General features: G+C 38.7%; 1 protein-coding gene across 1 annotated transcript in view; it reads left to right on the top strand.

Annotated features, from left to right (window-relative positions):
• The window catches only part of LOC121314714 (dolichyl-diphosphooligosaccharide--protein glycosyltransferase subunit STT3B-like), a 66,353-nt gene that overhangs the window by 18,746 nt on the left and 35,868 nt on the right, over positions 1–11,739 (top strand). Inside the window, exons 2-3 of the mRNA XM_041248282.1 lie at positions 6,219–6,327; positions 7,581–7,868. Coding sequence (XP_041104216.1) covers positions 6,219–6,327; positions 7,581–7,868 — 397 coding nt within the window. The remainder of the gene's footprint in view (positions 1–6,218; positions 6,328–7,580; positions 7,869–11,739) is intronic.

Raw genomic sequence — 11,739 nt, 5'->3', positions numbered from 1 at the left:
CAGCGACCCCTGTAGTCTGACTGGACGCCTGTGGGTTTGCCTGTAAACTGCCTGGAGCTGCACTGTCTTCCGAAGCAGTTGGCTGATGACACACAAAATGAAAGACCATCTGTGTGTGTCTTCGTGAGAGTGCAGCAGTGAGCTAAGACTAAAAATGATTGGCTATTCTAAATTTGGGAGAAAATAATAAAAAATAATTGCTGTCTACTAAATTTAAAAAAAAAAAAATAATAATCAAAAATGAAAGCCTGAAATAGCAGCAGCGCATTATGCAGTTCCCTTCTTGGAAGCATGGTGTTGGAGAAACATGCACTTTAAGAAATTATAGTTTAGTTTTAGATTGTTTAGTATTTAGGTTTCATTTAATTAGTAAAGAGACAATTTGGGTTTAATATTAATTACTGCAGCAGGAAGACAGATGGTAAGGGGAAAGCTTTAAAGTGCACTAAATGGCGATTTAAAAGGGGACCCTGTGATTTGTCAGCGAGAACACTTTGAGGACTAAAACCTTCAAAAGCTTAAACAATCTCCTTCCTTCCTTATCTTTTAAACTGTATTGTTTCTAAGTGGAACATCAAACAGGATTTGATGTTACAGTCACTTAAGGTAATAAAATAAGTGGACCCACGTGGTCAATGGTATTCTGACGGGTGATATCATAAAGTTAAATCTATATTAACCCAAAAATTGTATTGTCTTGTTGATTCTGTTATGACCTGTGCATAGAGAAAATGGAATACCCAACTGTTCGACTGTATTTAATAAAATAGCTTTGAAATCTACAACAGAGTTTGGAATCACAATAGTTATTTATGGTGACGGATGCAGAAGGAAAAAAAGAATACTAACCTCCAACAGGGCTCGCAGCATCGCTAGCCCGACGTTCCGGGACAACCAAAAAAATCTGTTGTACAACATGTTTTTTTTTTTTTTTTTTTGGGCTGCTTGCCCGACAGGCAATCCCATTTTTTTTTAAATTTATTTTTTTTACTCTATAACAAGATAACGTTTTGTGCTATAATCAAATAGCTGTTTCCCTATCTATCATCCCAGTAAAACACATTTAGAGGGATCAATGTTTTTCTTTGGGAATGCATGAGTAATTTCCGCGGTGACGTACACTTACACATTGCTTGTGACCAAATCCCGCGAGGATTGCCCGTGTAACAGCCCTGACTCCTCAAGCAATCCTGTCTAATCAGCGCGCTGGTGTATGTGACGTGACTGTCTGCTCACTGAAACGAAGCGTGAAATAGACGGTACGACAGCCAAAGTATATACTTTTATATTGAAGGGTATGATTTTTTAAACTAAGTTACAGACTGGAATTACATGCTACTGTACTCTGACCAAGATTGACATTTTGTTATCTTGTTGTTACATTTATTAAATCGTTAACGTTATTTCCCAACCCTCGAAAAAAAAAAAAAATCGAATACGGCAGTTATTATCACTGACTCATATTTAGCACGTATAGTGTTGACATCGCTTTTTTCTTTAATGTGCTTAATAAAATGTACCATTAATTTTTATTTTTAAATGTATGGTGCTTGCTTGTAAGTTAGTAACAGTCTCTGGTCCAAACCGTCAGCCGAGAGTATATATCAAGTGTGTGTGTGTGTCTCTCTCTCTCTCTCTCTCTCATATATATATGACACACACCAAAAATATAAACGCAACATGTGAAGTGTTGGTCCCATGTTTCATGAGCTGAAATAAGATCCCAGAAATTTTCCACACACACACACAAAGCTTATTTCTCTCAAATTTTGTGCACAAATGTGTTTACTTCCCTGTTAGTGAGCATTTCTCCTTTGCCAAGATAATCCATCCACCTTACAGGTGTGGCATACCAAGAATCTGATTAAACAACATGATTATTATACAGGTGCACCTTGTGCTGGGAACAATAAAAGGCCACTTTCTAAAATGTGCAGTTTTGTCACACAACACAATGCCACAGATGTCTCAAGTTTTGAGGGAGCGTGCTATTGGCATGCTGACTGCAGGAATGTCCACCAGAGCTGTTGCCAGAGAATTGAATGTTCATTTCTCTACCAGAAACCGCCTCCAACGTTGTTTAAGAGAATTTGGCGTGTATGGCGTCGAGTGGGCGAGCGGTTTGCTGATGTCAACGTTGTGAACAGAGTGCCCCATGGTGACGGCGGGGTTATGGTATGGGCAGGTATTAGCTACGGACAACGAAAACAATTGCATTTTATCGATGGCAATTTGAATGCACGGAGATACCGCGACAAGATCCTGAGGCCCATTGTCATGCCATTCATCCGCCGCATGTTTCAGCATGATAATGCACGGCCCCATGTCTCAAGGATCTGTACAGAATTCCTGGAAGCTGAAAATGTCCCAGTTCTTCCACGGCCTGCATACTCCCCAGACATGTCACCCGTTGAGCATATTTGGGATGCTCTGGATCGACGTGTATGTCAGCGTCGTCGTATGTTCCAGTTCCCGCCAATATCCAGCAACTTCGCACAGCCATTGAAGAGGAGTGGGACAACATTCCACAGGCCACAATCAACAGCCTGATCAACTATATGCGAAGGAGATGTGTCACGCTGCATGAGGCAAATGGTGGTCACGCCAGATACTGGTTTTCTGATCCACGCCCCTACCTTTCTTTTAAGTTATCTGTGACCAACAGATGCATATCTGTATACCCAGTCATGTGAAATCCAAAGATTGGAGCCTAATGAATTTATTTCAATTGACTGATTTCCTTATATGAACAGTAACTCGGTAAAATCTTTGAAATTGTTGCATGTTGCATTTATATTTTGTTCAGTGTGTGTGTATGTGTGTGTGTGTGTATATATATATATATATGTGTGTGTGTATATATATATATATATATATATATATATATATATATATATATATATATATTACGATTCATTATACGATTAAATACTGATTTAAAAAAATAAAAAATCAAACTGCTGCTGATGTTGGCTCGTACAGCTCTATGCAACTGGCATGGCAAAGCAACATTTTTTTTATTTTGTTTTTAATTTAAATAAGGAACCAATATTTCAATTAACATTTGCAATTGAAACAAAACAAACTTTATTGATTAGCTTTTTTTGGGGGGGGGGGGGGGGTGGGGGTTGTACTGTGTTCTTCAATGAATTAATATATAGCTAGAATACTAGATGCAGCATGCCACAAATAGGTACTCTACTTGTAATTCTACTTTTATTCTTCTTCAGTGCTAGTAGTGACAAATACTGTAATAAAGAAAATCAAAGAATGAAATTATTAGTATTATTATTAGTATTATTATTATTAATTTAGCTTATGCCTTTATCCAAGGTGACTGCCTTAACTAACTTTATTGTTGGTTTTGGATTGTCCTTTTACTATAGCGAACAAAAGACTTTGGACCTAAACAGGGTTGTTATAGCAAGGGTGTACTGTATTTAGTATTTGACTTATATGCTTAATAGACATTTTAATATATAATGTGTGCACATTTTGTTATTTCATTTTTGTATAAAAAAAGTTTGGATCAGAATCCAATATCATCTCTTACAAAAAAGTAACACACTGCATATAGTATACTTAAGTATACTAGTGCCAAAATTGTCTGGTTTTAATATACTATTGGTACTGTTATTCTGGCCTATTTTGGCACAAATGGTGTATACTTACAGTATACAACTTTGTATATGTATATATATATTTTTTTAAATAATGCAACTTAGTTCTCAAATATTGGACATTTCTTACATTGTATCTTACTTCTCTTTTGCATACCTGCATTGTCTCTTGCAAGATGTGCACCTCCAGGTTCTGACAAATACTTTTAGAAAACCAGGAGCAACTTCTGCTCTGGATCAAAAAGCTATAATGCTCTGCAGCTGCCCGCCTATGTGACTAACTATCAAAAAACTAGTAGAAACTAACTAAAACACAAGTCTGGTAAAAAACAAATGGAAATCTAGAAAAAGTATGGAATTTTAATGTTGAAAAAGTATGTAAGAACATAAAGTTTACAAATGAGAGGAGGCTATTTGGCCCATTTGCTTGTTTGGTTGTTAGTAGCTTATTGATCCCAGAGTCTCATCAAGCAGCTTCTTGAAGGATCCCAGGGTGTAGGCTTTAACAACATTACTGGGGAGTTGATTCCAGACCCTCACAATTCTCTGTGTAAAAAAGTGCCTCCTATTTTCTGTTCTGAATGCCCCTTTTTCTAATCTCCGTTAGTGACCCCTGGTCCTTGTTTCTTTTTTCAGGCTGAAAAAGTCCCTTGGGTCGACACTGTCAATACCTTTTAGAATTCTGAATGCTTGAATAAGATTGCTGTGTAGTCTTCTTTGTTCAAGACTGAACAGATTCAATTCTTTTAGCCTGTCTGCATATGACATGCCTTTTAAACCCGGAATAATTCTGGTCGATCTTCTTTGCACTCTTTCTAGAGCAACAATATCCTTTTTGTAGCGAGATGACCAGGACTGAACTCGGTATTCTAGATGAGGTCTTACTAATGCATTGTACAGTTTTAACATTACTTCCCTTGATTTAAATTCAACACTTTTCACTATATATCTGAGCATTTTGTTTCTCTTTTTTTATAGCTTCCCCACATTATCTAGATTAAGACATTTCTGAGTCAACATAAACTCCTAGGTCTTTTTCATAGATTCCTTCTTCAATTTCAGTATCTCCCATATGATATTTATAACGCATATTTTTATTGCCTGCGTGCAGTACCTAGCACTTTTTCTATTAAATGTCATTTACCATGTGTATGCCCAGTTTTTAATCTTGTCTAGATCATTTTGAATGACCTTTGCTGCTGCACGAGTGTTTTGCCAGTCCTCCTACTTTTGTGTTGTCTGCAAACTTAACAAGTTTGCTTGCTTACTATACCAGAAGCCAAGTCATTAATGTAGATTAGGAATAGCAGAGGACCTAATACTGATCCCTGTGGTACTCCACTGGTTACCTCACTCCATTTTGAGGTTTCTCCTCAAATCACTACTTTGTATTTTCTACATGAACCACTCCCTTATCCATGTACATGCATTTCCTTGGCGTGAGATACCTTGAAATACTGTTCCTATATTGAGTACAGTGTACTTTGTACAAATAACAGTCCATAGGTCAATTATGGACAACTTGACATTTTTTAGGACAACCAAATGTTGACAATGGACTGTTGTAACTAACCTTTATTTTTAAGACAACACATACTCTATGATCAGTGTCTTTAGTAAAGAATAGAGGCAGCAATTAACCTTTTTGTACTCTGTGCTGGAGATTTAACTAGGTTATTTTGGGTAGGTGTGTTATTGTACAATGTGATTTTATGCTGTACAAAACTTTCATAGAAATCAAATAGAAATTCAGAAATTCCATTCTGTGGAAGATTTGTTTTCTTATTGAACCCCCCCATTTTCAAGATGATGAAGCAAAACAAAATTACTTTAATTTGAAAAAAGTAAGCAGGAAATTAAAAAAATATCCTATTGAATTTCATTTACATTCTTATCTTTAGTCTTCATTCTTCATCTCTAACCTCGCACTTGGTCGTTACACATTCTCTTTTTACCCATCTGCAGGGAACAATGCTCAGTGGGACTGTTGGATAGTCCGCAGTGACTCACTTCTATTTTGACCTTTTATATGATCAAAGGTTTTGTGTAGAGAATCTGGCATAATCACATTCAGTGAAATGAGGGCTATCCCACTATTTTCAAATTAGAAATTTACAGCAAGTAGCTTCAAATATTTTTTTAATTGTTAATATTGGTCTCTTACTTTTTTTTTTCTTTTTTACGATCATTCTCAGTCGTTCTTGATGCGATTTACTCAAATATTGTTATGTGTATTTTTTTGTGTTCGACTAGGAGTTGTTCAGGAGATGCTCTTCAGTTTTAGTTGCCTGACAGACACACTATATGTAATGTAACTTAGATCAGCCAAAGTGCCGAGCTCTTCTGAACAGTACGGATGCATTCCAAAACCTTACAATCTTACAAATTGGTTCCGTCATCACCCGCTGCTCTTAGAATAACTGACAGAAAATGACCACTCCCAGGGTATTCGTGCAGTTATAGTTTGGCACAGTTTAGACTTTGGACAGCAAAGCATTTGTTATGCCAGCTAAAATGAGAAAAGCTCCTCCTACTTGTACAGCAAGTCTATTTTTAAGAATCTGTTTGGAATTAAGTGTCTTTCTTTTTGTCTTGCAGGTTTAACTACAGATCAACACATCACCTCACAACAAATGGGTTCTATGAATTTTTAAACTGGTTCGATGAGCGAGCATGGTATCCTCTGGGAAGGATCGTAGGGGGCACAGTAAGTACAGTTAAATTGCTGCAATCATTGTGGTATCGGCGGTGCTTTACAGGTACTACATAAATATGAAAAAATAAACGCAACACAATAAACTACTGTAAACAGTTGTGGAAAGCTGTATACACCTACAAAATTATAAACAATAACTGGTTATAAAAGTACAAGTATAACATAACAAGCAACGTGAATGCGCTTTGAGGGAGTCAGAGTTCAAAGGCATATCTATTACAGCTGTCTAATCGGTACAATCCACACAGAAAACGTGCTTTTCAACTTTACCAATGCATGTGCCTCAGACTGCCTTTTCACGGGCACAGACATCCAAAGTTGTTTCTGTTGCGTTTAGCAACCATTTGTCTTTTCTTCCGTGTGCCAGTGGGCGCAGCGCTGGCTGAAGGTTGAGGGGCATTTGCAAGCTGGCTTGCGCTTCTCTGATCAAAATGTTTCTTCCGTAGCTCCAGGGCTAGCTGCAAAATGAAGTCCTTACAGGAGATTGTGTTCCCAGTACACTCCTTGTACAAAACAAAAGCCATTCCAAAACATTAAAAACCGCCCCAGGCTACCTGCGAGAACCAGCTTTGACAGAATACTGCCGTGCCATTTGATCAAGTACATCCACACCATACTTTGTTGCTTTGCAAGATGCCACAGTCTCTGGCTTTTGTTTAGCATCAGTCCCAATGGTCACTGATCAGTGCAGATGGCTAATAATAATAATAATATATGATGTGTAGAATGACTTTCATCAGTGTTTCAAGCACTCAACAGGATTATAATATGTTCTTTCACAATGACTTTGATTGTATTACAAAGGCCAGACTAAATTGCCAGACAAAGCTGCAAGCATGAATATAAACCAGGTGAGGGGATGCATAGGGACAGTTCTGGTAAGAAATGCCTCCATTGCTGTAGATGCAGTCTTTATAATTTTGCATATTATTTACAAACCTACAGTGAATTTCTCTAACAGTGTGACATGATGTGTAAAATTGTGTTTCTTGCCATTGCTAATTCTGCATGTATCCTGTAACTAAAGGTATTTAAATATTTGGAGAGCTTGGTTTGGATAACATTAATAAATGCAATTTCTACTGAGTATGCATTATTTTAATCAAGCCAGGGAGAGTTGCATAAGCAAAACCTAAACTGGGACTGGTGCAGGATGAGGTTTTTTTTTTTGTTTGTTTTTTTTTTAATGAGAATGTTGGCGATCTGAATTCCTCTCCCTTTTTTTTTTTATTTCCTTTTTGTAGGTGTATCCAGGTCTGATGGTCACAGCAGGCCTTATCCATTATGTGTTAAACCTCCTCCACCTCACAGTCCACATTCGGGATGTGTGTGTCTTCCTGGCGCCCGTCTTCAGTGGCCTCACATCCATCTCGACCTTCCTGCTGACTAGAGAACTGTGGAACCAGGGAGCTGGCCTCTTAGCTGCCTGCTTCATAGCTATAGTCCCAGGCTACATCTCCCGTTCAGTCGCGGGATCTTTTGATAATGAAGGCATTGCAATTTTTGCACTTCAGTTTACATATTACCTTTGGGTAAGTCAGCTAATTACTGTGTTTTCATTTTTTTTTATTTTATGCTCTGTTTTCTGGAAGTTTTACTTTACAAATTGGGTTGACTTGAGTCCCAAATAAGCAGTTGCCTCCGTTTTTAAGTTTTATGTTGATAGAATAAAAGTAATCTAGTCTAATTCTCCTTATGGATTAAAAAAAATAAATACAAAAAATAATGGCATGTCGGTAGACATCCAGTAAACGCACATTGATTTATAGCTGGTTTAAAGTCTTTGATTTATTGCTGTATGGTGCTGTCAGATATATTGAGGAAAACGATTTAAACCCAATGTTCTGTGTACTGTCTGTTCTACAGTTATTTTAACAAATAGCGAAGGGGCTGAAACAACTGCCGCTAATGATACTGCTGGTGGGATGTTTGCCAATTTTAGGAAAAGCTTTTGATGTAACTTCCTCCCTCTCTGTATAAATCATGAAAACAAATTACTGTAAAGGCAATTAAACAATCATACATGACACAGCATGCATTTGCTGCTAGTTAATTTCCCCAGTTTTGAAACGTCATAATCGCTTAGTGTCAATAGGGCAACAGTTTTGCATAGGTGTGGGCATCGATATTAAAACTGTATATCGATATCGTGCATGTATTTCGATATCGATAATATTGACATCTTCCAAAACACAGAAATATAATAACGCAATATGAAACATATATTCATATCATTAACAGATATTTACATAAGAAAAGCAATAACTTGCTTTAACCCTCCTATTAGGTTTCGGGTCTGTTCGACCCGACTCTAGTTTCCAATTGGCTTTAAATGCTATTTTTCTTTTAATTTTCTGTGTAATAATTTATGGCTTTTCCTACGTTGGTGTCATGAACTTATACACAGAAAACCAAACCTTTTGAGATGTGTTTTTTTTAAGAATAGGTCATGTAGATGTTTCGGGTCACTGTAACCCGTGGCATTTATCAATGTAGGTTTGTGTGCAAGAATAAAACAAACTTCTTCAATTTGTTATATTATTATTATTATTATTATTATTATTATTATTATTATTATTATTATTATTACAATAATAATAATGAAAGAAAGGAAAGAATGTGAAAACAGCAGCAGGGAGAAAGACGTGTCGGTCAAACCAGCGGCCGCCATTACAGAGGCTCCAGCAGCCACGGCTCAGCCATTTCCTCCGCAGCTGCCTGTGCCTAAAGATCGATTTTTTTCAATGGCTTAAGGAATATGAGCAGTCAAAGCAGGCTCCACCTTCACAGCCTGTAACCCACACAGCAAGTTCCGGTACTGCTGCACCTGGAAGTACACAGGAGTAGTACTTTCGAGGTGCTACCCTAGTAGATGATGATGTAATTGACTCCTCCCTCAAGGATGATGCTTTATTGTACACAGACGGCCCCTCTCCTATATGTACAGATGCAGATGCCGTACTGAGAAGGATTTCTTCCTGTCTCAAAGTACAACCCCAGACCTGTTCAGATCAGGGTGACTTCCTTAGCATCTTAGATTAAAAAAGCCTTTGAGTGGTTCCCCTTCCGTGAAGCGATCTGGAGGCCCATTGAGGCTGTTTGGCAAAAGTCTGATACTTCTGCACCATACCATTGGTTCATATAAAACACCTTTTCAAACATCCTAAAATGGATGCCATTATGGGTACCCCAACTGCAGGGTACTGTATGTCTTCCAGATCTGCTTCTTTGGGTGGATCTGATTAAAACTGATAATTAAAAAAAAAATAATAATAATAATTACTCTTCCTTCACATGCAGCATGTGTGTTAATAATTCAGGTCTATGCAGCAAAGTGCCAGCATGTGCTGTGGAACCAGCTGTCTACAATTTTGCAGTCACACACACCTGAAAAATTAGAGGTAGGCATGCAGCTTGCAGATGAGGGAAAGAACACTGCAAAGGTTAAACTGCAAGCAGCATGTGATGCGATTGATACTAAAGTCAGAGCTATGGCTAATGTCATCACTGCAAGATGGTGCATCCAAATGAGAACATCTTCTGTGTCTGCGGATACCCAGACAAAAATATTAGATACCCTTTCAGGGTGATCTTTTATTTGGCACCAGCCTCAAAGATTATCTGTCTGTTAAGAAGGAGGATAGACAGACTAAGATCTTGATCTTGCTCTACAAAATGGAGAGATGCATCATACAACAGTTTTTTTCAGCAGACAAACCTCATTCAGAAATCAGCCACCTCAACCATGGTTCAACAGACAGACAGGGCCACTTTCAGCGTATTCAAGGGTTCAGACCACGCAGAGCAGTACGTGGCTATGATATGGAAGGAGGTAGACCTTCTACCTGTTGCTGGCATTTATTCTCTCAGCTTTCCAGCCAGACCTCTTTATTCCACCAGAAAGTCAAGATGGTATCACTAGCTGTTGTCATCAAGGCAGTTCAGCCAGGGCACTGGCTGATTTCTGTAGATCTGAAGGATGCCTACTTCCATCTTCCCATACACAAAGAATACAAAAGATATCTGGTTCTTTTAGCAAGAACCATCAGTTCCAGTTCAAAGTGCTTGCTTTTGGGATCTCCACAGCCCCCCAGGGTATTCACCAAGGTCATATTCACCAAGGTCATGGCTGCGGTAACACTACATCTCTACGGCATGGGCATCCATGTTTACCTGTACATAGACGACTGGCTGGTAAGGGCTCCCTCTATAGAAAAAGCTTTGGAACAGAGAGACAAGATACGCCAATTTTTTCAGGATTTGGGCTTAGTGGTCAACAAAGAGAAGTCATCTCTTATCCCAGCGCAGTCTCTAATCTTCCTGGGAGCACAGTACAATATAATCTCAGGAAGAGTGTACCTGACCGAGAACAGAGTTGCCACAATTCAACACATGGCAAACCATTTCAAGAGGAGCCAGACCAACAGCACACTCCTGTCAGCAGTTTCTGGGACACATGGCAGCATCAGTCTTCCTAGTAAGAGACGCGTCTCTACATATGAGACAAACTAGTAGTGCCTCCTTTCTTATTGGAACCCCACTCTGTCAGACTCCAAGCGCATAAACGTCTCTCAAAGGGCGGCTACAGAAGCCAGATGGTGGCAACTTTCACCTCGGGTAGCTATGGGAACGAACATCTTGCTATCTTCAAGAAAACCACCCACCTTTCACACCTATACAGGTAAATGAAGGGAGTTTGATTCCTGCTGTAAGTCAAACATTGCCCTCTCAGAATTTTTGTTTTAACCTCAGCCACCTATTCCATAGGGGTCTCTCCCTATCCTCTATTAAGGTGCATGCTGCTGCAATCTCCAGTGTTCTACCTGTTTGGGATAATCACCCTGTGGGTTCCCAATTGTTGGTTACCAGATTTGTTAAAGGAGTAATCCATTTAAAACCCTCAAGGAAATGTGTTATTCCACAATGGAGTCTCAGTCTGGTACTTCATAAGCTCTTAGGACCACCATGGGAGCCCATGGCAACTTGTACCTGACATAGAAAATGGCATTCTTGATGGCGGTGACATCGGCAAGAAGGGTAAGCGAGATCCAGGCACTGGTTATTGACGCTCCATATTTCTTTTTAAGGACAGGATTGTTTGCAGAACTAATCCCCAATTCTTGCCAAATGTGTTCACCGAATTCCATCTGGATCAAACCATAACATTTCCAGATTTCTATCTAAAACCTCATAAGTCAAAAGAAGCAGCAAATCTATGTCAAAAGAGCCCTAAACTTCTACATCCAGACGGGTTATTAACCCTTTGCAGTCCTATGTCGGACCAGGTCCGACATTACAATTTTTCCTTTCCGGTCCAAGACATCAAGCACAGGTCTCTAGTCTTTTGTTCTCCGGAAAAAGTCGAGAAAAGCTTTCAATTGCCAAGAGAAGCTGAAAAAAGAA

This window comes from Polyodon spathula, chromosome 4 (genome assembly GCF_017654505.1).
Source record: "Polyodon spathula isolate WHYD16114869_AA chromosome 4, ASM1765450v1, whole genome shotgun sequence".
Classification (NCBI taxonomy): domain Eukaryota; kingdom Metazoa; phylum Chordata; class Actinopteri; order Acipenseriformes; family Polyodontidae; genus Polyodon; species Polyodon spathula.
The sequence above is the reverse complement of the archived record's forward strand: the minus strand, read 5'-3'. Positions and strand labels throughout refer to the sequence as shown.